We start from the raw sequence: 27773 nt of genomic DNA, 5'->3' as shown, positions 1-27773 counted from the left end.
TGGACCTCTCGAATATGTGCCGAGTGTTCTGATCAATACACCATGAAGGCATGCTAAGAAGGTAGAAGAAATACCTCATATACTCCCCCTTTTAAAGGGCAACTGGTGATTAGAGGACTAATCGGCAATTCCTGTTGGTGGAGAATCATCATCTACCACCTTTTTTAGTTCGGTCGCTACCGTAGAGAAGAATTTTTTTTTTTTAAGCAGGAGATATGAAAAATGAGCAATGCCCTTGCTGGTACTCAAATAAAATGCATGCTTGTTTAGTATATATAAAATAAATGACTAAAAAATTAAATGCACCAGCCAATTATAGCATATCAGACAAATTTTTGTCTGGCTGCCATCTAATGTTTCACTCAACCATGTTGAAAAAAACTCAACAGTATTTAAAGTACTTAAATTCATGCATTTTCAAAGCCATTGGATAGCCTGTAAATTTTGCTATGTTCTTTGAATATTATATTTATGAGGCACTGGCACAATGATGTAGTAGAATTTTTTTTCTGGGGGGGGGTAAGATTTCTTATTCAGGATGTATGAAGCACATGGAAGCATAAGCAGTCAGTCAGTATAATTTAGCAGGACTCAAAGTACTGTTAAGTAAGTTAAGCATCTTAAGAGTCTCCTGATACTATCCTAGGTTCACCATTCCCTTAAACTGAATCAACTTGGTAATCATTCACCTGTCTCGTAAAAAAAAAAAAAAAACTTATCTTTCAAGAGATGGCATCATCATCATCAACAACAACAACAACAACAAAAAAGTGTATATCATGTACAAAATATTTCTAAAATTAAAACTCTGCTATACATTACTTTCTTCTTTCACACCAATTGTTCTTCTAAGAAATTCTAATGTCAAATAATGATTTTCAAAAAATTTTTAACATAAAATTCAGGATTAAATTTTGTTAAAGATTTTTTATTTACAAAATAATGATGTACAATCAAAAATTATCTTAAAATATGTTATCTTTTACTGGAAGGTAAAGGTACTTTATCCAATCATCTCAGAATTAAATAATAAATTTATCTAGTTGTAACAAAAGTTTTTTGCCAAAAAATGCTCTTAATATAGTTAGAAAGAAAGAACATGAAAGCAGTACCTTTAGTGTGGGTAGAAGTCTTCACCCAAATTTATAATTTTCTGCAAATGTTTTTGTTAGTTTTTCAGAGCCTTCAAACCGGAAACTTGGTGGCTGCGAGTCTGAAAACAGATCAGCCCCATTTCACACTTCCTGTGCAAAATGAAAGATAACACCAGCAAGATGTAGCTGCAGATGTGAAAAACGTAGAAGTCCAAAGGTGCGATGTTAGGGCTATATGGTGGGTATGGCAAAAGACTGCATTCCAGTCCATACAAGAGTCCAGCCGGTGAATGCAGACACATGTGATGTTGCATTAGCTAGATGGAACATTACCTTTTTATGCCGGAACTCAGTTTGATATTTTTTCCTTTGATGTTTTGAGTCAGTTCGATGTTTTTCCTTTAATGTTTCAAGATGCTAGCCTGTGTTGACAAAAGTGTCAATATGGACTAGCATCTCATTGTACAACTTACTGCTGAGGGTTTTACCTTTTTCCAGACACTCTTTGTGGAAAATACCACAGCACTCACACCAGATACAAAGCAAGATACTTTTGTTAGTCATATTGTGCTTTGTGATGCTGTCAATGAGATCACGGGTGCAGAGGAACCTCTTTTTTGACCTGTGTTGTTGAAGTAAATCCACTTTTCATCAGAAGTGACAATCTGGTCCAGAATTTTGTTCTTGCATTGCATTGCTATCTTAGAAGATTAGTGCAAGCCCAAACACATCTGTGTTTATCTGCTTGAGTCAGCTTATGCAACACCCAGCAATTAAACTCGTACATCAGGTTTATGATGGGCATCAGGCACAAGGCCATTTTGGGGCCATTGCCTGCCCACGTACTTTCTTATAAGTTTTGCTTCCAAATTAAAAAAAAAAAAAAAAAAAAAAAAGCTCAGTGTTTAATAACATTTTTAATCCATACTCACAAAGTACTTACATATGAGAAATTGTATAAAAAGTACTTATACGACAAGTACTTACAATGAATTATAATGTTTAAGCATGGTATTGCGAGAGTATGGCCACCTGCGTACTACTACATGCTGCACCCCCAATAGGAACGGCCCTGGCAATGCATAGTGTGACAAATGGATATGGCATTAGCTTCTAACTCCTTAGGAAGTTCTCGAGTGGCTGCATGTTCATTGTTCACAAATTCTTGCAGGTGGCCCTCATCAACATCAGTAAGCCGGCCAGAACATTTGGCTTCTTGAATGTCATAGTCCTTGTTTTTGAACTTTTGGTACCAAACCTTCACAGTGTCTCATACGATACAACATTAGTACTTAAAGTTCTACACATGATTTGGTGATATTCTGTAGCTGACTTTTTGCGATCAGTCTAGAAGATAGTTTAATCTGGTAGCATGATAGTATCATTTTGGATCAAGCGACAGTACGTTAGTACGTTGCAGTCAGGTACCCGTGCATGAAGCGCTACCCTAGTATATCTGACTAAGCGATTTTCGATCAAATACAGTTCCTAATTTGGCGCAGGTATGATCATACGTGCAGATGGCATAATCTGGTGAAGATCCCAAAGAGAGTGGCCACCGTGGTGGCTAACATGCCCCATCGGGCGAGGGCAAGTGCGGAGTAAGAAAAAGAGACGCCTTTTGCAACCAAGTCCATAGAGTCCAGTGTGACACACATAGTTTACAACACACAAAATTATAAGCATAGCGAGAAATTGAGTACATACAGGCAGAAATGAAAAAAATAGTATAATATAATAAACATGGTGGTAATTTGTGAATTTAAATATTTACAATTACAAATCAGAAATATTGTACATAAAGAAAACATTAGTTGGAAACACAGGTTAAATAAGATGTCTCAGTACGGCCCGAGGCCTTTTTTTGAAGGCCTGGCTGCTATAATTATAATTCAATACAGGTATGGTGGGATTACAGACAGTGGGGATTTTTTGATAAAATCTGAGGGCCAGAGTGGCCATATATTCCTTTACATATGGTATGTTAAATTCGCGGTGGATTGCCGCGTTTCTAATAAACCACGGACAACCCGCCGCTTGTCTTAGCACAATATTCTGTAGCACTTGCAGTTTTTGTATATGAGTGTCATATGTATACCCCCAGACAGGGCAGGCATAAGTGATGATGGAACGCAACATGGCTTTATAAATGAGTATCATTTCAGACACCTTGTACTTAATGATAATGAGAATTTTTTGTACAAATTTCACAATACCCCCACTAGGAACCACAGCACCAAAGCAAGTCTCTTTCTTTCAAATGCCAACAATTGTTTGACAAAATATGATTAAACACCCTAATGCAAACTGTTCCCATAGAAGATATTTATCGTAGTGGGAAATTTTTATCAAAACCTGATATTAAAACAGATGGCAGTTTTTGTGGCTCTTCAGATTTTTGGTTATTTATAATGCAATTGACTAAACATAAATTAAACATGACAAGAACCTAATTATTAAAAAGAGAAATTCCTTTATTGCACTTATGCACACTTAATGTACAAATTTCACAATACCCCCACTAGGAACCACAGCACCAAAGCAAGTCTCTTTCTTTCAAATGCCAACAATTGTTTGACAAAATATGATTAAACACCCTAATGCAAACTGTTCCCATAGAAGATATTTATCGTAGTGGGAAATTTTTATCAAAACCTGATATTAAAACAGATGGCAGTTTTTGTGGCTCTTCAGATTTTTGGTTATTTATAATGCAATTGACTAAACATAAATTAAACATGACAAGAACCTAATTATTAAAAAGAGAAATTCCTTTATTGCACTTATGCACACTTAATGCACTTTTACTTTTATGTAAGGATATTATGAAATGAAATGTATGTGTTTTTCTTGGAACAAATAAACTACTAAACAAAAAGAACAAAGTGTTATCAAATTAGAGACAAACTGATCAATGGGCTTGTGCTATCTGTCTACAGATTACCACTGAAGTGAACTAAAGATGTTAATTCATTAATTGCTGTTAATGACTGTGTACTTAATTTATTTTTAAATTTTAAATTACATATAATTAAATGATGTTCTGTAGTGAATAAAAACAATACATAAATACCATGACTAGCTGCTAGCGCTATTAACCAATGCATTTTCTTCTCCTTTTTTTATTTAGTGCAGAAATTATGTTTCACTCTTATGGTCTGTGGTAGTAATGTTATCATTGTTCTGCAATAAACATGATTATTTTTTAAATACAAAACCTAGTTAGTCTACAACCCCATTACTCCTTCTGTAATTAATAGCATTTCTAAAAAAAAAAAAAAAAAAAAAAAAAACCCTAGACCAAAAAAAAAAAAAAAAAAAAAGCATAAAAGTTTGCTAGACCGATACCTTTATTAGGTGATGAGAGCAACTCATATTAACAATATAAATTTTACATAAACTATTTATCTGAATATGATTTTTGATCAGATTTCTCAAAAGTAATACAGTACAAAGTCTTTAATCCGGACTCGTCGGGAATTCGAAGATTTCGGATTAGGAGTTTTCCCGGATTATAGATCATCATTTTAAATCTGGTAAGATGGCATGCAGAAATTATAAAATTAAAAATATGAAACCATAATTTATGAAATAAAGAGCAATAATGATCTAAATGGTATCAAAATTTACAAAAAAAAAAAAAAAAAAAAAAAGCTTAATATTTATTTGTTTACTTAATTAAGCATTTCTTTCAATGTAAGTTGTTTAAGTTGCTTCATTTTTTGTGCTAATATTTTTGCTTTAATTCTATAAACAGACATAATTTCTTGTTCAGTTCCACTGTTCAAGTCCTGTAATTGCTGTGTCGAGAATACCGACTAACTTGTCAATCAAAATTTTTTCGTTTCCAATAACCTCTCTGTCACTTTCTTCACTATCAGAAGTGGTACATCGAAACATGCTTTCGCTTTGTAGATCCTTTGGCAGCTCCAGAATCGGAAACTCTTTTTGACATAATCGAAAGTTCAAGCTTACTTTTTATAAAATTGCTCTAACAGTCTGCAAAAATTAATAAGCCTGCTTCAGTAAAAGCTGGAAAATAAGACATTATTTATTTTGACACAGTTTTTGAAATGCCTGTGCTGAAATTGGCAGCAGTACCATGCAGTGTGACCTATCAATGATCAACTCCCAATCATATGACAAATGAGAATACATAGATAACCCATTCATTAGTATAATGAATTTTCTTAGTTTTCTGTTAGTGAACATGTTTTCTACAGAGTCACAATATACACTTTATACTACAGACTTGGCAAAACTAGGTTTAAATTACCTCATCGTGAAGAAAAGTTGATTGATTGGTTTCTTGAAAATATGGCAATACATCTTCTGATGGAGAGAGACGCTTTTATGGAGGACATTCCAAAGACAACTGGCTTATATTCACATTATACATAGGAAAATTCAGTCAAGCAGACAACTCATTCACCTAAGTTTAAACCCAGGACAAACTACTGGTATTTAGTTGTCTTTAATTGCTTGGCCACTACCAGGGCAAATTTGTCAATGATCTTTAATAGTTACAACCCATCCTTCTAGCACCAATAATCACACCATATTCAGACACAGATAACTTTCAGTGTGCAGCTATGTCTAATATAGTAATGCAAAAATAAAAGCTTGCAGCGATTCACTTTCAAATATTTCTACACTTCATTCGATGTTTTGTCACTATTGGCCTTTCAATCTTTGTTTAAATTATGAAATGTTGTTGTTGTTGACTAATGCTCACTTGTCTGACCTATAGTCAGCCCAAACTCGCAAAATTTCTCGTGGCAAGGAGCACAAAATATGCCTGTCATTGGCAACAGCCTTGAGCACCTGACAGGTGGCAGTGTGATTTAACTCAGTTCCACCCAAAATTTTGATGGAGAGCACCCCAGAAGGATGGGTCTGAAGATATCCCACCCCTCTTTCCCTACCGTCAACCTCTCGTGAAGACTTTCTGCTCACATCTTATTTAGAGTGCTCCCCCTTGCCACATAAACAGTATACAAACATCCATACCTTCTCCGAGATTCGAACCTGGGCCCTTCGGCATGGCAGTCAGGAATGCTAACTACTTTATTGGTTGGGCGGCATTATGAAATTTAAGCAGATTTAGAGATTTTATTAGTTTTTCAGCAAATAGCAAATTTTCCTTATGAAAATCTAAAATAATACTTTTCAGTAGATACATCATGCAAGTACAATCCAACTTATATGGAAATTAATTTAGCTAAGTTTACATTATGCAAATAGTACTTAAAAATAATAAAGTATGTTTACTAAGAATGAAAGTGATACTGCATTTCATTTACATATTAATTTAAAGCAATTAATTAGCTACAGGTACATACTACCAAGTAATTTTATGTACATTTTCTTTTTATAATCAAAAGAAATTATTTGATAAAATAGTTTTTTTCCCTCCCATTAAGTAAAAAATGTTTAATTTTTGAAGAATAAGGTACAGCTAAAGAAAAGGTATGGAAATAAATTTTTATTGAAATGCTGAAATGCATTCATTCCTTTTAAAAAGTACTATACCTTTTCAAAAATATTACACTTCCTTTTATTGAAAATATTCCCTTACTTCATTTTGAAATAAGCAAACAAACATGCATTGTTTAACAGTTGAAACAATAATATTTTCTATTAAAATGAAATTAAAGGCAATGCAAAAACCATGCCTAGCTTTGTAACGTATTATCATATAATGGTTAATTCAGGTCTGATAATAACTAGTTTACAAAACAATAGAGAAATGTAGCGTTAATTTTGTATTAAAAATTTTAAATGAACATTTGTCTATTTATCAAAGAAACTGAATGCATAAATTTAAATCTCAGTTTACAATGGATGAAATGCTTACAAAAAGGTTTGGCATAAATTTAATATTCAGTTTATAGCTCGTATAAAGGTATAAAAGTTTTCATATTATTTGAAAGTAAATAATTTATGACTAGACTTTTAAAACCTTCCGCATTAAAATCCATTCATGGAAAATTTATGGCTATGGTTAAAATGGGATGTAATGATCATATTTCTTTGATAAAACTTGGTAATCAAAAATACTATTAATAAGTGAGGAAACACACATTGCACAGTGAAGCTGTTGAAACTATTGCCCAAGAAGCAATAGAATCAGACTGATTCTTAAAGGTAAAATTATTTCAGTGCTGCAGCAGTTGCACTAACTAGTTAAATAGCATGTTAGAGATATTTTGTTACAAGAAGAGAAATTATTTATTGCATACATATTACAGTAGATATTTGATATCTGTATTCTTAAATTAGATTTTTTTTTCCTTTTTTAATTCTTCAAGATAAAGAAAGGCTTTGTGGAGAGTACTTTTAATATAAAACTGTTAAATGGGAGAAAAAATTTTATTGCTTTTGTTTCCCTGATTAACAGTGATATAGATGTATGTTACATTTTGTGAATAAGAGAAAAATCCTGCATTCAACATTTTTGCTCTATATGTCTGCACTGTAGATCATTAGATCATTTGTGGGTACAAAATTTAAAGAATACCCCCCCCCCCCCGAAATTAAAACTGAAGTAATAATTTTATTTAACAAGATATTATTTTTTTAAATATGTGTACTCTTACTATGCAAGTTAGGGAAATATGAATAACAAGGAAATATAAAAAATATTTAATGCAAAAAATCACTTTATGGAGTTAGTAGTTTTCTAAATTACACTTCACTCTATAAAAGAACAGACAATTTAATCAAGATAAAGTAACCCTGAAGTCTGGGATTCCATTTTAAATTATATTACTATTTGATATACATATATATTTTTTTGGGAGGGTCTTAACTAATTTAGGCAAAATAGGATACAGGATCCATATAAAGTAGATAACTAATTTCCTTAAATTATTTTTATTTATACAAGATTATATTTTCTTATCGATTTAAGTTAAAACTCATTAGTAGATTTAGAAACTCTCACATTTCAAACGGAATTACATATATCTTTTTAGATATGTAATCCTAAAATAAAAATATTAATTTTTTGTATAAATGAATAGTAGTTTTAGCATTTTCTCGTGTAAATAATGATGTTAAGTTTTGCAGTGGTTTTATTGAAAACAAATATTTTTTACTGTAAATTACTGTCATATTTTTGGTGTAGGAAAAGGTATTATGCACAATATTTCATGTTCGGAATTTTATTGGCTACGTTATTCTTATAATTAACTTTAATCGGTATATCAAAGATTTTTTTTAAGGAATTCTGAGGCTATCAGATGCAACCCTAAATTTCTATTCATTCAAACAACACATTTTGATGCATTATGAAATAATTTTCCAAAGTGTAAGAAATTTGTATTTAGTTTTTACAATCTCAGATTCTTTTCAATATTTAAAAATTCACAGATTTATTAACATCATAAGCAAAATTAAAAGAGTCTCTGCTTCTCAGAGAAATAATGTATAAATAAGTTCTTCAATGAAAGGAAATTTCTAAATATCCATTCTTTTCAAAGTACAAAATTTTAGAATAATAGAAATTTCAAAACTTAGCATGAGTTTATTTAAATTTTGAATATTTCAAACAGCTGGACATCTCAATATTTTTAGTTAAAAAATAATTTAATGCAATGCATTTGAGAAATTAGATGCAGGGTATTTTTTTCATTAATTTTTTTTAAAGCAGAATAAAGGACACTAATTTTGCAAATTTTGCCTCAAATGTATAATGAAGAATAATTTGCTGCTTAAAAGACATAAATTTACAATCAAAATAAATTATCCGGTTTCAAGAAATTATTCGCGTTAACTGTCTCTTTACAAGTACAAGTAAACGATACGCCGCAGAAGATACATATTTTGTGTAGCGTAATTTACTATATTTTTAAAAGAAAAATAAAAAGTAATTATATAATTTATCATGATATTATATGTATAAAATTTCTGACATATCATTAATATAGCTTTTTTATTTGCCTTTACTGCAGGAACCACCGATTTTATCAAGATCACCGTTACGAGAAGCTGATATATTAAGAACATGGCGAAGCCCGAGAAGAAAAACTCATGTTTTGATGATATTACCGTTAGTCATGTATATGAAACACTGAAGTCAAAGAAATTCATGCAAGATCTGTGGTTTGATTTAATTCAAGGCATTAAAGAAAAGGTATGTAGTGTTTCTGTTGCTGATACTCATAGCAAGTGCTTATTTTTAAAATTACTACTTGAAAATCAATTTAGAAATGTATGAATAATTTAAACTGAAAACAGTTTCTTTACTGTTCGTTAATAATTAAAGTTGTAATACATTTCCATTTCTTTATTATAATGGCATTGTCATTATATTTATGTGCATATTTTCATAAGTTGTTTATAATAGTTTTTTGCAATATCAATGCTTGAGGTCATGCAATTTGTTTTCCAAAGTATAGGGGGATAGTATGTTTGATATTTTACTAAGAGGACAGTGATATTAAATTTGGAATTATAGTTCTTACTGACTTCAGTTAGAAAATAAATGAGGTATAAACATTTAAACACATTAAGAACTATTCATGGCTGCAACTAAAAAATATTACTAAGATTTTAAGCAAAAACTGACAACATTCACAATAAATCTATTATGGCACTAAACTTTTTGTAAAACAAACACGAGTAACTATATGTTATGCATTACTTTTATGAAAGTCGAAGATATGTTTAATAATAAGATTTTATTAACTCTAGTAAATACCAGAGCTTGTATCAAATTAATGATGTTGCTTATATATATATATATATATATATCTCCAGGTCTATATTATCGATATATAATCCATGTGCATGTGACTACCAAACATTTACAAAAGCTACTGAAATTTGTTTGTCATAATAATTCATGGGTAGAGTAGACTTTAAGGTACCCCTTGTATTATGGCGAAGTTGTTGTTTGATTTATGGTAGCCTGAGTAGTTGAATGTTATGGAAACCCTATTGTGACGTAATCGGGTGCATGATTCTGGGAAATTTTGAATCATGGGATGTTTTATAAGCATTTTTGTGGTGTGTGTTGGTTTGATTCTTTAGACAGTAGAATGGCCGAATGTAGTAAGATTAATTTGAAGTTTCTGTACGATTTGGAGCGGAAGAAGAAAAGAGCTTTAATTGACTGGTGTGTAAATGAAGGTATACTTAGTAGCCATTGTAAATGTCCTGTATGTAGGAAGGATATGCGTCGAGCGTAAAAACTGTTTAGATGGATTTGAATGGGTTTGTAGGAAGAAAGGTTCAGATGGTCACTATGTGAAGCATTCAATCAGAAAGAGTACCTGGTTTGAAAAAGGACATTTGAGTATGATTGATATTTTGATTTTTACGTGGCTCTGGGTGTACGAAGCGAATTCGAAAATCATGGTAAGTGAATATTTGCTTTTGGTAGTGCTTAAATGTATAGCATGTTTTTCCTTTTTTATGTTATTTTATTATTTGGTTTAAAATGTATTTCGTTGAGATTATGTATTTTTTAGTTTGCCTGTAGAATTTGGTGCTCCTTTGACTTTTTAAGTGAAAATATATCGATGTGTACATGGACAAAGTAAAGGGAGTGCGCAATGCAAGTTTGTGCAATTCTGAGATTTTTTTTTAAGTGAAAATAGGTCGACGTGTACATGGGTAAAGTTAAAAGAGTGCGCAATGCCATTTTTGTGCAATTCGGGGATTTTTTTTAAAGTGCATATAAGTTGACGTGTACATGGATAAAGTCAAAGGAGTGCGCAATGCCATTTTTTTGCAATTCGGGGATTTTTTTTTTTTAAGTGGAAATAAGTCGATGTGTACATAGATACTGAGTTTGTGCAATTGTTTGTCTTGTTATTTTGGCTTTGTGTTCCGCAAGCCAAAATAACGAGTCAACCAATTGGACAAAATCGGTATCCATGTCCCGCCAAGTTTCGCCAAGGGGTACCCTAAACTATACTTTTACCCAATAAAATACATTTTAAATCAAACAATCAACATAAAAATGAAATTTCATCTTAATTTCTTGTTCAGTTACAAAGTTCCATTGTTCAAGGCCTGTAATTGCTGTGTCAAGCATTTTGACAATGTTGTCAATTGAACTTTTTTCGTTTCAATAACCTCTATGTCTTTTTCACTATCAGTAGTAGTATTTTCTGGCTCTAGAGATTTTGCCATCCGTTAATTGATTCATGATTGGGGTTTCATTGCAATAAACATTTTCTGTTATATCATCTTTATTTATTATCGCTTCGTTACATTTCTTTACGAAATCCATTAACTGGAAAATTTCATCTTTGGTTTGTGATATCCAAACACCTTCAAATTCACTGTTGTCATCTTCATCATCCTACCATGAAATATGGTAGCTGGTCATAAATTATGCCAAGCACTTTTTAAAGTATCTGGAGACTCATCCTCCATAGTCTTGCGATTCTTCACGCAGCAGATTTTATGTTAAAATATTCTCTAATAATATTACAGTTATTCAAGAAATTTAAAATGGATTTTTAAAATGCTACTTTATATTTGTATCTCAGCATGCGTATTATTCTGATATCTATAAGCTGAATGATGGACATACAGTTTGGAGAAAAGAATAATACGGATACATTATCTTTCACTAAAACTTAGTTGAAGTGTGAGCCGAGCAATTATTATTTATACATTCAGGGTAATTTTTGCATCATTAGGTCCATCAACCGAATTCAAATGTTGCCGAACTTCCAGTATGAGATGATATTCAAACCAATCATTCATCAACGCTTGTGTTATCCATGTTGTTTTACTCACATGATATATAATGAGGATAATCTTACTCCTTTAAATTCTCGAGGTTGTGTATTTTTTACAATTATGAAAAGTTTGCATTTGTGTGTTCCTGCAGCATTTGCGCGTGCTAAAATTGTTTATCTTGCTTTGGACAAAGCCGTTACTAGGCCATTGGATGCATGCCTACTTTCTTAAGATTACCGCACCCAGATTAAAAAAAAAGTGCTCAGTGATTAATAAAATTTTTGTTTTATACTCACTAAATACTTACATATAACAAGTACTTACAAAGAATTTAAAATATATAGGCGCGGTATCACTAGAGTCCGGCCATCTCCCGATTTTCACCACCCTTGTACTTTTACGGGCTGCACTCCCATTAGGAATGGCCCTGGCTTTGGAATCTTTGACACCAGTTAGAGCCTTTTCTGCAGAGGTTGCCAATGTGTTTTGCATCCAGAAAAGACCAGTTTCATCAGGTTTTTCACTATTAATAAGTTAAATGATTTCATCTGCAAATAGTTCAGCAAATTCGGTATCAGCTGAAGCATTTTTAGCTGAAATTTTTAATTGCCTTATACCATGTCGATATTTAAATTTGGTTAACCAACCTGTCGAATATATGCATTCATTTTTTAAGTTCATTTCTTCATGAAATATTTTGACTTTAGTCATTAGCATTGGACCTGTCAATGTCACGCTTTCGCTGCAACGCTGACTGACCGTCACTTTTAGCGTAACAAATAGTTTTTCAATTTAATTTGTTACATTTTTCTTGTTTACATTGTGAGTGAGGTGTCCGAATCCCCCCAAAATTCAAAAAGGTCTTTTTTCTGTTTTGTTATGTCATATACAGTTGATTTTCCCATGCCATTGTGCCTCGAGATTTCGAGACAAATATACCTTTATCCATTTTTTGCAGCAATTCCACTTTTTGTTTAATGAGCATCGAAACAGCTTTGTAGATCCTGTTGCAGCTCCAGAATTATTTTGGCATAATCAAAAGTTCAAACTTTAATTTTCTTAAAAATGCTGTAATAATAATAACCTGCAAAAAAAAGTCAGCTGGATCAATTCAGAAAGTTAAGAAGCAGCATATCCGCTATATTAACTGAAATTCCTTGGAATTGGTAAAGTATAATTTTAGCGTAGCTTTATAGCACCTGCTATACATTATTGGCTATGTATCACGAGATTGCCAATGGAAGACAAGTTCTTCTACTAAATTTTGTCTTGCTTCTATCATGCAGTGAGACAATTAAGCTTGAATTGTATTATTTGTTTATTATACTTCCGTCTATTTCTTGCACATGCTTAAATATGCACATGCGGGTCCTAAATTCTGCTACAGAGCCCCTCACTAAGCTCTAAATTTGTGCCACTTCTAAATTTCAGGTTCCAGTGCTTTTCCTAAATTCTAAAAATTTTGTCATCTCTTAATTTTGTTGCTCGGTGCTTCTCTAAATTCCAAAAATTTTATCTTTCCTAAATTCGGCAATCCGAGCTTATAGAGCGCTGGTTCTGAGTTTATGTGAAAACCAAATCAGTTAGTCTTAATTCAAATAGCACTAAATGTAATCTTTTGTTTTATGAGTGTCATGAATAAAATCTATTTTTAGCATAATGAAAAGAAATTTTTGTTAAATTTTTCCTCATCAACATTTCTTACGGCATTTAACTTTAATCATTACCAAGCGTAATGTCAACATGAAGGTTACCATGCTCTTTCTTATTCAATTTCTTATATGGAAAAAAAAAAAAAAAAAAAAATGTTTAGGCGTTGCTGAAAAAGTCGTTACTTAAATTGTCATATGCTGATAAACATGTGTTGATGGAAACAAAATATAATAAATAATGATTCTCCAGGTTGGCATCAGGATTATAAAATATTAGTTAGTGTAAAATCAACGATGTTTCTACGTAGAATGTTTCAGTTTGAGATGCATGCCAAGCAGATATGCAACTATGGAGCCAAGTTACTCATCACACAAATTTATGCTAAAATAATTGTTTCTTCAATAACAAGGTATTTTATTTAATGCTGAAGTGGAATTAAGAATCGGAACTTTCCTCATAGTTTATTGTGGGAGAGAAAAAAATCATGTTCACATGCATAAAGCATACACACACAGCAAAAAAGAAAAAAAAAGTTTTTTAGTGGTTTAGAGGTCCGGATTTTAGATCATTCTGGATATTGGACGTCTGGATCTCGGACTTTGTACTGCATTATCATTCTTAAGAATAAGGCATTCTGCACTACAGTCATAAGTCGTTAATCCGGACTCGTCGGGACTTCAGCGATTCCGGATTATCGATTTTTCCGGATTATAGATCATCAGTTTAAATCTCATAAGATGGCATGCAGAAATTCTAAAATTAAAAATATGAAACCGTAATTTATGAAATAAAGAACAATTATGATCTAAAGGGTATCAAAATTTGCAAAAAGAAAAAGCTTAATATTTATTTGTTTACTTTATTAAACATTTCTTTCAATGTAAGTTGTTTAAGTTTTGCTTCGTTTCATGTGATAATACTTTTTCTTTAATTCTATTAAACAGACATAATTTCCTGTTCAGTTACAAAGTTCCGCTGTTCAAGTCCTATAATTGCTGTGTCAAGAACACCGACTAATTTGTCAATCGAAATTTTTTCGTTTTCAATAACCTCTGTCACTTTTCTTCGCTATCAGAAGCGAATTATAATAACGAGGAACTTGTTTTAAATCATATCAAAGACGGAGCATATCGAGATGAAATACTACATTTGGTAAGGAATTATAAGCCAAATAAAATAAAAACATCTGCGCTGAAGATAAGGATAGTGCTGACAGATCAACTTCCAATTCATTATGCGCCAGCCGCGGTGTTCCACCCGCCAAGCAGCGTGAAATTGATAAACAGATTTCGGATTTCAAAACATACTTTCGCTTTAGATCCTTTACATATTAACAAATATATATCGGAAATTCTATTTGATATAATCGAAAGTTTAAGCTTACTTTTATAAAATTGCTCTTACAGTCTGCAAAAAATAATAAGCCGGATCCAATTCGAAAATTAAGGAACAACGCAATCATCAACATTAACTGAAATAGATAATTAGATAATTTTAGCTTATACGTCCATTATACATAAAAAGCGCACGTGAAAACGTATTCTGCACTTGCGCACACTCATATGCGCAGTCGTAAAAGGTCTTACGTGCACACGTAAACGCCTATGCGTATGTGTCAGCACGGCGCATGCGTGGAAAGTTTTTAGTTTTGAAGTTCGGATTATAGATCACTCCGAATTATGGGTGTCCGAATTAACGACTTTTGACTGTATTAAAAGTTAATTTCATATCCATTCTCAATTAGCTTATTTATAGGTAATAAATTTCCGGACACCTTTGATTGTAAGCTGCATTTCCTCATTTTATTAGCAATTTCCTTTTCCTTGACTAAACACTGTGTATTGATTATCTAAAGTTATTCGCTTAGGAGTGGAATTACTATCAAAATTGCTGAAATTTGCAGGCAATAATAAAATTGCTTTTTATTACATATGAATGATGGCTCCCAAATTGATACACCAGTAAAATGTAAATTAGTCACACTTGTAAAGCAGTCATGATTAGAAATTTGTTTTGTTTCATTAATACCACTTGAATTTATAGCCACATTAATTTTTGTTTATGCTTAAACTTCCATTTTGCATACTTCTTACAATCTTACCTTAATTAGGAAGAGCTGTTACTGTTAGGGCTACTTCTTTTAACTTTTCAGGATAGATTTTTATAAGTTCTAAAAGTATTTCTTCAAAGGTCGTGCAGAAATCTTGTTTGTATTTTTTCACTTTTATATCTAAAGGTTCTTGGTTCTTTATTTTCATTCGCTTTGCTGTAGCCTTTTCAATATTATCCAAAAATATTTCTCAAAATATAATTCATCTTTTTAAGAGGATGATAGAGACTCAATTGCAATGTCTGCAGTTTGACTGTCCTGATTTGAATTCTCCAATTGTTCTGAGAATAATTTCATTCTTAATCAAAGTTCATAGATGACTTTTCATCCAAGAAAATTCAGTGTTTCGTATCTACATATAATGAACATAGCAAACTAGTTTTCTCTTTTCTTCATTGAAGAAATGTTTACTTCTGCAATAAACCCTCCATTTCAGAAAGAACAAACATCATATTCTTCCATTCTTGCCTCCTGTCAATTCTTCAGATTGCAGCTTTTTTGTTGCTATATACGGTGTAGAAAGAAGAGTTTCCAATTCTGCAAGATCATTCCACAGTCTTTCTGCTAATGAAACATTAGGGTTATCTACATCTTCTAAAAAAGTTCTTAATTCTAACAACCGCTTTATCATCAAATATGTACTTCCTTATTGCATTGCTTGATCAATAATTGCTCCTTTTCCTGCTTGCTTCCTAAGAATAGCATCAATTTTGGGAGTTCTTGCTGCTACTGCTGCTTACCTAAATTTACCAGTGAGATTTGTAACTAAATGAATCAGTTTAATCACTAATGACAAATATCACATCCATCCTCCTCCCTTATATTTATTAATTAATGTGTCAATAAAATAGAAAATAACTATGTATCAATATACAGTCAAAAGTCGTTAATCCGGACACCCATAATCCGGAATGATCTATAATCCGGACCTCAAAGCTACAAACTTTCTGCACATGCGTCAACGCATAGTTGACGCATGTGTGTAATGCCTTTACGCATGCACATATGTATGTATGTTTAATGTATAATGGACGGTATAAGCTAAGCTAAAATTATCTATTTCAGTTAATGTTGCAGATTGCGTTGTTCCTTAATCTTCGAATTGGATCCGGCTTATTATTTTTTGCAGACTGTTAGAGCAATTTTATAAAAGTAAGTTGAAACTTTCGATTATGTCAAATAGAATTTCTGATGCTGGATCTACAAAGGGAAAGCGTGTTTCGATGTCCATCAAACAAAAAGTGGAATTGCTGCAAAAAATGGATAAAGGCTCCTTTGTTTCTCTAACCATTTCGAAATCTGTTTATCAATTTCACGCTGCTCTGCGTGGGGGGGGGGCACATGGAACTGGAAGTTGATCTGTCAGCACTATCCTTATCTTCAGAGCAGATGTTTTTATTTTATTTGGCTTATAATTCCTTACTAAATGTAGTATTTCATCTCGATGTACTCCGTCTTTAATATGATTTAAATCAAATTCCTCTTCATTATAAATATCACGAATACAAATCAAATAGTTTTCTAGTTGCAATTTTCTAATTTCGACTATGCGTAATGTAGGCTTTACGTATGCGCGCGTTGAAAGAAATGTTTAATAAAGTAAACAAATAAGTATTAAGCTTTTTTTTTTGTAAATTTTGATACCCTTTAGATCATAATTGCTCTCTATTTCATAAATTACGGTTTCATGTTTTTAACTGTATAATTTCTGCTTGCCATCTTACCAGATTTAAACTGATGATCTATAATCCGGAATTGCCGAAGTTCCGACGAGTCTGGATTAAAGACTTTTGATCATATATAGTCCATAAATAAAAATAATAACTCAGCTTGTCATTAATTTTTTCAGTTCATTTAAATTTCATTTCAAATTCAAACTGTGCAACAAAAACTGGTGTCAGAGTCGACCTGTTTTTAGCGATTCCAGCTCCGACTCCTTTTACCCCCAAATCTGCCCGACTCCAATTCCAACTCCATGACTTCGACTCCACAGCCCTGGTATTCTTCCTACAATTTATTCTTAACTAATTCAAGAGTTAATCTTCTTCAGGTTGTTTTTCATAAGCTGTTGTTAATGTAGCATAATTTCCAGGTAATCTGCTTAAAATAAATGCAACAGATAAAAATTCTGAAATTTTCTCACCTAGCACTAATAATTGATCTATAATAGCTTTCATTTCCATTAGATTATCATTCTTTTCTCCTTTATTGATGTACTGCAAATTACACAGCTTTTTCAAAAGTCCAACTTTTCAAGACAATGTTGACCTTTCATGTTACTATTTGAGAGTATCCCATGTCTCCTTTGTAGTTGCATACTTTGAAATATGTCCTAATTGCTTATCTTTCAGTAAAAGTCCTATAGTTGCTCTAGCTTTCTTCTTAATTATTCTTAATGAGCAAAAGTTCCAGTTTGAATTTCCAAGTAGAGTAATTGTGGCCATTCAGCTTTTCATTGCACACTCAATTTATATTCATAGCAGCCGCTACTGCATAATCGTTAAAGAAGAATAAGAAATGAAAGTAATCATTGTTAACCAAAATAATCCAAAAATGCTGATTGAAAATTACGATACCTTTTTTTGCAAGATTTCTTCTAAACACTGAGACTAACCTGACAAAATTAACTAAATTTTAGCAATAGTCGATGAATAAAATGTTATTAGGAGAATAGAAAAGTATACATTCATACTACAGCTATCAACATTTCAACTCAGACCATACATTGGCAGACTATCAAAAACATAAATTAGGTCACATAATGCTCTGACAGATGAACAAAGCCAATAAAGAAAAGAAGTTGCATTAATCATTGCATCTCAGCATTTTCAGAGACATAAAGTAACAACAATTACAAACTCATTTCCCAGAATTTTGAGTTCTGAGAGTTTTATTAAATAGTATGGTGGTCCAGACCTCCTGAACCTTCTTTTTTTTTTTTTTTCATTTTCACATGTTTGTGTCAAGAAATTGAGAACTTGTTCTCACAATCAGCCTGAGTTTCAGTTTGCCACTAATAACCCTCATCACCTAATACAGAAATGGTAACAGCCAAGTGCTTGTGACAGTTTTGATTGACGATTTGATTTAAGGAATTAAATATAGAGAAGTACTGTTTTGACAAAAAAATGGACTTATTAATTTATACTTATGCTTATTATATAATGCTCTTCTATATAATCTGTTCTATGTAATGCCATTGCTTTTTAATTTTTCTACAAAGTCACAATGTAATTTGTGATAGGTGTTCTGCAGATTTGTTGTAAATGTACAGAAATTTATCTAATGAGAAAAAGGTTGCAGGGTGCTTTCAGTTTTGTGGACCCCCTGTAGATGCTGCAAGGTCCATAAACCAGTTCTGCCTATATATATTGACATGTTAAAAGAAAATCCTGAAGCTCTGAGCTCACATCTTGATTTGAGGTAATGTTGGGAAGGGTATCTCAGATTTTGGTGGTTAGAGAGTGTTTGCTTTATCTTTGTTTTCATACCCATATTTCTTATTTTGGTACTTTCTTGTTAAAAGTGATCACACATGGTTTGGCAACATTTAAAAACTAATTTGGGAAAAATTAGGAAATACGGTGGCAACCTTCAAAAATGAAAAACTACAATTTGTTATGGAAAGCGTAACATTTGTTTATATTTGTATAAGCTGTAACTTGGCAAATGCTACTGTAATAGAATCAAATATTTTCTCTCATCCTACAAATTTCTGGCACATAAATTCACCTAAATCTGTATGTGTCATAAATTGTTTTAAATATATATCAGTTTTGCTGCATCCCAGATTCGTTTGATTTTTTGTGTATTTGCAACATATTACAAAGTTGGGTACTATTCGGTTTCGAGGGCCGTAAAAAAATTGCAGCGAAAATGTATGCGCGAAAGCGCCAAATCTAACAAACACGCCCATTTAACAGCGTGCCAAATCTCGCGTACGCGCTGATGTCAGATTGCGTAAGTTTATATAGTTCTATATTTCTTAAGATGCCATTGAAGTACTAGTTTAATTTCTAATTCCTTTTTTAATATCCTATGGATTTAACAATATGGAATTGCCTATGATGAAAAGTCTGCGATAGAATTTTGGGTTAAGTACGGAATCCCCCACTGCTTGACGCGTTTTTAAGAATGGCACATACTCGGTATCCATGTACACATCATGACTTATTTTCACTTAAAAAAAATCCTAGAATTGCACAAAAATGGCACCGCGCAGACCCTTGACTTTATCTATGTACACATCGACCTATTGTCATTTAAAAAGTAAAAGAAAATTGACAAAATTCCAATTGTTTTTACCCTTGTAAAAAGCGGCAAAGAAATAAGCAGGCGATTCTGCATTTTACCAGAAATGTTTTCAAAGAAAAGGCATCATTCATTATAGAAAATTATGTTTGAACAACCAACGAGATGACATTATGCTTTAGTGATAACTCGGTAGCGAAATATTATATGAAATTAACCTTTCATCTAAATTAAAACATAAATATTTAAATAGTTAGTTACTATTATACTTCCTTTCTTGCGTTAAGGTTGCCGCAATTACTTTTGGCAGCACTGGCATCAACAAAAGTCTGGCGATTTTTTATGGCCCTCGAAACCGAATAGTACCCAAAGTTGTATTCATAATTTGGTGTAAAATATTGAAAACCAGCCTTTCATAATAGTACCTCACTCTGATAAGCATGCCAGCAATCTGAATATAGTGTTACAAAATGTACAAGTGCGGTGAGATGGCTTCCCCACAAAGCGGTTTTAGGGTTGCCATAAAATGGCAAAGGAAGGCAGGGTTACCACATTTGGCGAGAGAGCGCCCATTTAGTAACAAAATTGGCGATATGCCATGGATGGATAGAGGACCTTCTGGCACGAATTCTTACCGGTTTAGCCCAGAATGTTCTCGAACACAAGCCGAAAGCTATATAAACCCTGCTGGTTCGCAGTCTGTTAGAGAGTGTGCCTCGTCTAGTTAGTTAGTCTTGAGTGCAAGTTAGTTAGTCTTGAGTTGACAGCCGGTCAGCGAGTGCCGAGTGCATCAAAGTAGTGTATCGCAGTTAGTGCATTGCCAAGAGAGTGTGTTGAGCTCCGGGAACAACTGAACCGAAGAGTCGTGAGCTGTGCTCTGTGTGTCGTTGAGTGAATCCTGAGTTGTAGCTTGGAGAGTCTCGAGAGTACGTGGAGTTCCAAGAACGAACAAGCAGAGTCGGAAGCTGTACTCTGGTGTGTTGCAGTGCTCTACGGTTATAGCCTGATAACCTGAAGGCTGTGTTGCTGATTGTTCCAGCGAGTGAATAGTAGATCTCCAACGACTCTAAAATGTGACTTTGGAGCTGTCCTGATTAATATTGGCTAAATAAAGTGTGTTTCGATACTTCATCAAGTGTCCTCGTTATTCACTCCAAATCCACACGAACCCCGTACGAACGTGAAGGAATAAAATAACGTAACAACTGGTGTCAGAAAAGAAAAACGTGACAATGTGTATTACTTCCTTCATATACATGTTCTTTTATAATCTTCTCTAAGATGGGGCTATTCAACGTAAGTTCATTTATTTTAATAATTTCATTTAATTAAATAATTTATTCAAAATGTTTATATAAAATGTTTATATAATTATAAATTGTTTATATAAAATGTTTTTGTGTACATTTTTATACAAATGCATCGTTACACATGGCATGCTAATTTTAAGAAAGTAATGCGCTGATAAGATTCCAAGTATAATACAGTCATATAAAGGAAAATAAGTCTTGATGGCAAAACAGCCACGATGAAAAGTCCTAGACCTCCTCTAAATTTCAGCTTATCTAATTAGTATTTGTACAAGGTGACATTTGCCCTTTTTCGTAAAGGTTCCTTCAAAAGTCCATTTATTTCACTAAAATTCTGCCTTCATTGCCTTTTTGCTTGATGAATAGATTTTTGTGAACTTCAATAATTTTTCAGGTCTAACAATTTTACCTTCTAAATACTTGATCAAAAACAAGCAATAAATTTCTCTCTAATCATTTTGTTCTAATCAATCACATGTTTAACTGTCTATTGTACCATCTAAGAGAAATTAGTTCTTCAGTCCCATAGCATATGAAATGGCAAGAAAAGGAATCCTAGAATCATGAAACTAATTATAAGCATGAAGATCCCCCCTTTTTTTAATCCCTGCAGCATTTCACATTGTGTCTCCAAATACTTTACATTCTTGTAAGTAATTTGATTTGATGGCCATTTTCTACTTTTGCTCAGTATGCAAAATTTTTGCTGTTGGGAGAGAGAGCTGCTTTTTTCCCTCTTCTCTTATTGATGGTACGTTAAACATGTTAACATTTCAGAGAGGAAAAATAATGAAGAATATGAAAGAACAAACCAATGTCATGAAAATATGTCTTATTTTTCAGTTGGTGGAAAGTTAAAAATGGGCATTGTTTTAGAAAGAAAATAATGAATAATAATAAAAAGTAATATCTTGTAATCTAAAATGAATGTGAAAATCAAATATTTTGCATGATGTAAATATTATAAAACATTACTCTTTCTTTTTTAATTGATTAAAAGTTAAAAATAGTATACATTTTGTAGGCAAAAAACAGTATTGAATTAGTGATATCTCACGGCCAACACTGCAATCAAGAGTCTGAAAATCAAATATGTTATATATTAAAGATCTGGTGATTAAGTTTGCTAGTTGTAGTGACTAATCTTCTGATTTTGACAACTGATTAAGGTGCTCACTTTAACTAGAAAGTACTTTTATTTTTAAGTTTGCTTCCTCTCTTTCTTCTAATCTTTATTTTATTCTCATTTGAAATGCGATTCAGCGAGAATCTGATTTATAGGGTTCTGACCAAGGACTGGCCATCTGTGAAAACTTCCATATGAATTCATTTTCTACATACTTAAATATGAGTAACATAGTTTTATTTTATTTATAATGCAGTGATAATCAGGAATTACAAAAAATCTAAAAGTAGCTTTCTAAAAAAATTTAGGTATAATATAGATACTATAAAAATAGGTACATAATTCTTTAGTACAACCACTTGAGTACTGACTGTGGTACACAATTTCACGTTTTAGTGCTTTGTTAAGAAATGTTTAATATAATTTGTGTAAAATAACAAAAGTAACATTATTGTTTTATTTTATTTATAATGCAATGATAATCAGGAATTACAAAAAATCAAAGTAGCTTTCTAAAAAATTTTAGGTATAATATAGATACTATAAAAATAGGTACATAATTTTTTGTACAACCACTTGAGTACTGACCATTGTACACATTTTCACATTTTAGTGTTTTGTTAAGAAATGTTTAATATATTTTGTGTAAAATAACAAAAGATAACACCATTAAAATTTTCCTTTTGTTGCATTACTTATATTATTTTTATGTAATAGTTTTGCCACTAAATTAAAAAGAAATATTAACAAATGCCAAAAACATTTCATATTAATTTGTGTTATCCTTTTTAAATGTGTATATAGTCTAACTCTCTATCAGAACATATGATTTGTGTGACTAAAACTTGGTGCAGCAATTTTCAAATGTAAAATTTCTTGATTTTTTTTAACTTTAATTATATTTCTACGTTTCAAACATATTAACATAAACCCTATGTGAAAGAAAAAAAAAGTTTCATGTATTACAGAAAAATTGTCTGACAATTTTGAAGCTCAACATACAAATACCTGCTTATTAGATAAACAAATGATGGGGAAAGGCACTGACTGGTTTTAAAAGCATGTAGGAAATGTGCATCTAGATTGCATAATAAGGTACATTACTTGGCCATCATGTTAGTTTAGGTAAGTGTGCTTAAGTAGTACAGCTTTAGTAAATGAGTGTGTTCAGAGACCCACCTGATGATTATTCAGTTGAGTTATTAAATTAAACAGAATTCACGTTGTCCTACTTGAGAAATTCTGATGTTTGTGATCATAAATCTTTTGAAGTGAGGGTCAAAGCAATGGTACAATCAAATGATGTTACCGGTGCTTTCAAGAGGACAGTCTAAATAGCAACTTTACAGTAGAATCATATGATTTAATCATATAACATTTAAACATCTGCTTAAGAAAATATTTTTGTCACGTGATGTAAAATGATTATAGCCAATAACCATGGATCGCTTTGGGATTATCATAGAAAAGGGAGGCTAGTTCACCATGACAGATGATGCTTGATGAGGAGATATTTGATGCTGATAGCTGATTGATTGTTGAAAATGAACAACTTAGTTTTTTTTTTTTTTTTTTTAGATAAAGGAAAAAATCATGTATTTTTATTTCACTGGTAAAGCAGCCCCCCCCCCAAAAAAAAAAATTGTTTGAAGGAGTTGAAGATTGTTGTTTTGTTCAAAATATGTGCATAAGTGATAGTAAACTAAAAGTTTCACTCTTTGCTGTTCAAAACTTCATACCCATATCTTCTAAACATAAAAGATCGCAAAACACTGTTACAGGAAAACTGACAATGATTGGATTCCTTTTATAATGCCTACTAGCTTTTAACTGCTTGCCGTTAGCAGAAGTGCTTAAAGGGGGTCAAGGATAATAAATGCTGTCATTTATGGTCTTAAATCTCTTATGAATTTTTATTCTTTTGTCAAGATGCTCATAGAAGCTGTAGTTTAAGTGAAATCTCATGAGAGGCTCTATGAGCATCTATATAACATTTTATTACCTTATAATGTTTACATTTATTTTCATTTTGTGTGCAGTTATGATTAAAAGGCAACATTTGTATGATTGTTGTATTTCTTAATGACTTAGGAAAGTTCAAAATACATCTGTGGCTAGTATTGATGATGTATGTGATTATGTATTAGAGATTCAGAAGGCAGTGAGGAAATGGAAACTATTAAGGAAATCAGTAGGAGCTTAATACTATTAAAAACAGCACAAAGTCAAGAAAACATTAAAAATATTGACAATGAAATGGCTGGTAGGAGTTAAAACACCAGATTGAAGAATATAGTATATTGAAAATGGGTTACGGGAGGAAGTCAAAGTTAGTAATGATGTTACTGTTTTGTATCAAATAAAGTACCGAGTTAATTCTGGTCTTGTATCAAATAAAGTACGGAGTTAATTCTGGTCTTGTATCAAATAAAGAACCGAGTTAATGTTGTAATATTCTAGAATACTGATGGTTATGAAAATGGATAAAATGTAATTTTTTATACAATTGAGTCTAATATCATACTTTGGCATGATTATAATACATTATACTTTAACATGTGTATAAATTCTAAGTATATTATTTTTTTTTCTAGCCTAGCTACAAGAAAATCAAAGAAATGGTAAATAAACTTATAGATAAAACTGCAGGAGATTTCTGTGATGTGCCTGTGGCTGATGATGAACGCTTACGCCGAAAAACTATAATTGCTGAGTAAGTTTTGATAAAATTTTCAAAGAGTAACTGAATTATTTTGTTGAAAGAGAAGTATTTTTGTCCTTGCTTATATTCATATGAAGTTAAAAAAGATTCATAAAAGAGATTAATAAATAGAAATAATTTTAATCGTGAGATTTAAATAAAATACAAGAAATCACCATATGACACATTGTTCTCAGAACTGTAGCATATAATCATACTTTTCATTCAGTTACGTCCACATATATTTGCTCTAAACCAAACGTGCTTGTGAAAGGAGTGAAATGACAAAAGCATTGCCAAATGAATGACAATACTGCATGAAATCTGAATACATCTTTGCTCATAATTGTGTAGAAAATAATTCTGAGCCTTTCGACTGATCCAGTCTTCTAACATTTCTCTAGATTAAAATTTTATGCCATTATTTTTCAAATTTGTATTTGGGAACTTCAAATTATTTTTGGTGTTTTCCAGATAAATATTGTGGAAATTATGGATACAATCCACAGGTTTATGGTCTTTAGTGCTTATACTACTTTTACTGATTTTTCTTTATGGACTTTCCTACATCTGCTTTTTTCACTCTCTTTCTGGAGTTCTGCTTTTTTATGAGGAGTTCATAAAAAGTGGGTAGGGCAAAAAGTTTCTTGCTTTTCTGATTTTCATGGGTTCATTGTAAAAATGAGTTACAAGTGAGATAAAATTATAAATAATTTTTATATGTAGTTAAAACATATCAAATAATTCATATAATCGCTTTTAAAAAGCTGTATTTTTAATATAATAAATTTAGTTTTACACATACAGCTGGTCGCAATAAAATTAGAGTACATGTCTGCTTTGAGATGAAAATGGGTGATTCTGTAGCAAAAATTGGAATGAAAGGGGCAAAAAAAGGAATTATTTTTGTAGGTGAAATAAAAAATTTCTTTCAATTTTTATGATTAATGAAGTAAAATTTTACATTCCTTTTGTTGAACTGTCTGGTTGCTAGAAAATGAGCATGTAGAAAAATATTATACTTCTGAATCTCATAACTTCAAAGCCAAAATACGTCAGTACACAGAGTATAATGAAGGAGGTGAAACTGCCTAGTAGAAAAACGGGTCCTAAAATGTTGTGTTCACTAATGTAAACATTTATTGAGTAGCCAGGCGGCTCAGCTTACTAGCGGATGAAAAAATGTTTATGTTTTTAATGTGATGGATTGACTTATTATCAAATGTTATAATATTCTGCTCACTAATGATTGTATTTTATTCCTGAATTTTATAAAATTAATTTACAGCTTTCATGCTGTAAGGCTTGTAGTACTTTTTATGAGTGATTAAGTTGAAGATATTTTTCAGTCCCTCCCCCGTAGAAAAATAATCATATTACTAGTAATAATACTTGCTGTATGTATGTTAAATTTAATTAGAATAGGTTCTTCACATCTCTCATTTTGTAAAATGCTTAGATACACAGCTTGATATAAACTGTGGCGAAATTTTAATGAAGCTTATAGAATTTTTTGCATCAATCAGTAAATTTTCTTTACTATCATAATAACTTATTCATTTTTATGAATCAGATGTCAGTTTTGATTTTGATATTTTTATCCTTTTCTGTTAAAAATTTCCATATCTTTGTTATTTGAGAAGTATGTTTCAAATTGATTTCACAAGATTTTAAAATAGAATTCGGATTTGAATTCAGATAAGTATTCTGAACACTTGGTTATGCTGAACTGTATATTATTTATAATTAAACATAAAGAGTAAAAAATATTGAAAGTAATTCAATCTATTCTAATTCAGAAGTCAAACAACAATCTATCTTTAATTTTGTCCTGCTTGAACTAACTTCTAACCAATAAATGCAGTATTTTAACTAAAAACATAATGCAGATCTTTTTTATTTTGAAAGTACATGTGCTCTTTTAGAGGAATTACAAATTACATTAAAATTTAAATTACAAATTACATTAAAATTTATCATTTAGGTATTACCCAAACCATGCCATCTACACAGGAAAAAAAAAAAAAAAAAATTAACATTAGAACGTAGAACCACTTATTTAAATATTCCATAATTCAATACAAAAAATATATTTATATAAACTCAGTCTTCACATAAGCAACTTTTTATGCAAAATACATATATACATATAAGTGCATGATATAAATATGTTATGTAAAATTTTCTAATATACCATATTGCAAGTACACAGTACAAGAATGTAAATGAAGTATTTCTGTGACAAAGCATAATGCAATTTTTGTACAGCCCCTCTTACACTTAATTAGGTAAATCACATACAGGATAAAGAAACAATACAAACCATTATAATCACATCATACCAGGAAATGTTGAAATCAAACACTTATGCACTTGTCTTTGTTAGGCACAATGTTGTTGAATCTCGAAATGATATTTAAGGGGGATCAAGCCTTAAACTCTAATGATTATGTTCACACAATCAAGAAATCAACAAAAGACACATAACAATAAATTTCAAACAATATTTATTAAACATATTGCATAACTTGTAATAATGTTCTATGATAGTACAAAAAAAGAGTGAAAGAAATAAATGTATATTAATGTATAACTTGAGAAATGGGAGATGGATGTTGAACCTAGAGGGAGAATCTTTTAGGAGCCAACCGAAGGCAATGGATGGCTGAGAAATTCTAAATGGCTGAGAAAAAATCATTGTCAAGTGCACAAATAACATAATTTACATCATTTACTTTAGAAGAAATAACACAAAAAGTTTTTGAAAACGTATGCTGGAATATAACCTTAGATTTCACATACACTATATCATTAACATTGAATGATC

General features: G+C 31.6%; 1 protein-coding gene across 3 annotated transcripts in view; it reads left to right on the top strand.

The window, feature by feature from the left end:
* The first annotated feature begins 8834 nt into the window (after window positions 1-8834).
* LOC118191263 (uncharacterized) overlaps window positions 8835-27773 on the top strand; it is a 90387-nt gene continuing 71448 nt past the window's right edge. For all 3 annotated transcript variants that reach the window (XR_015044070.1, XM_035362065.2, XM_035362068.2), the window contains exons 1-3: window positions 8835-8964; window positions 9050-9231; window positions 24840-24958. Coding sequence is in view for 2 of the 3 variants with exons in the window: in XM_035362065.2 (XP_035217956.1) it covers window positions 9103-9231; window positions 24840-24958 (248 nt within the window). In the remaining variant the exon portion in view is untranslated. The remainder of the gene's footprint in view (window positions 8965-9049; window positions 9232-24839; window positions 24959-27773) is intronic.

The sequence above is a fragment of the Stegodyphus dumicola genome, chromosome 11, assembly GCF_044657685.1.
Source record: "Stegodyphus dumicola isolate Sdum_Otavi_A_Nest chromosome 11, ASM4465768v1".
NCBI classification, from domain to species: Eukaryota; Metazoa; Arthropoda; class Arachnida; order Araneae; family Eresidae; genus Stegodyphus; species Stegodyphus dumicola.
The sequence above is the reverse complement of the archived record's forward strand: the minus strand, read 5'-3'. Positions and strand labels throughout refer to the sequence as shown.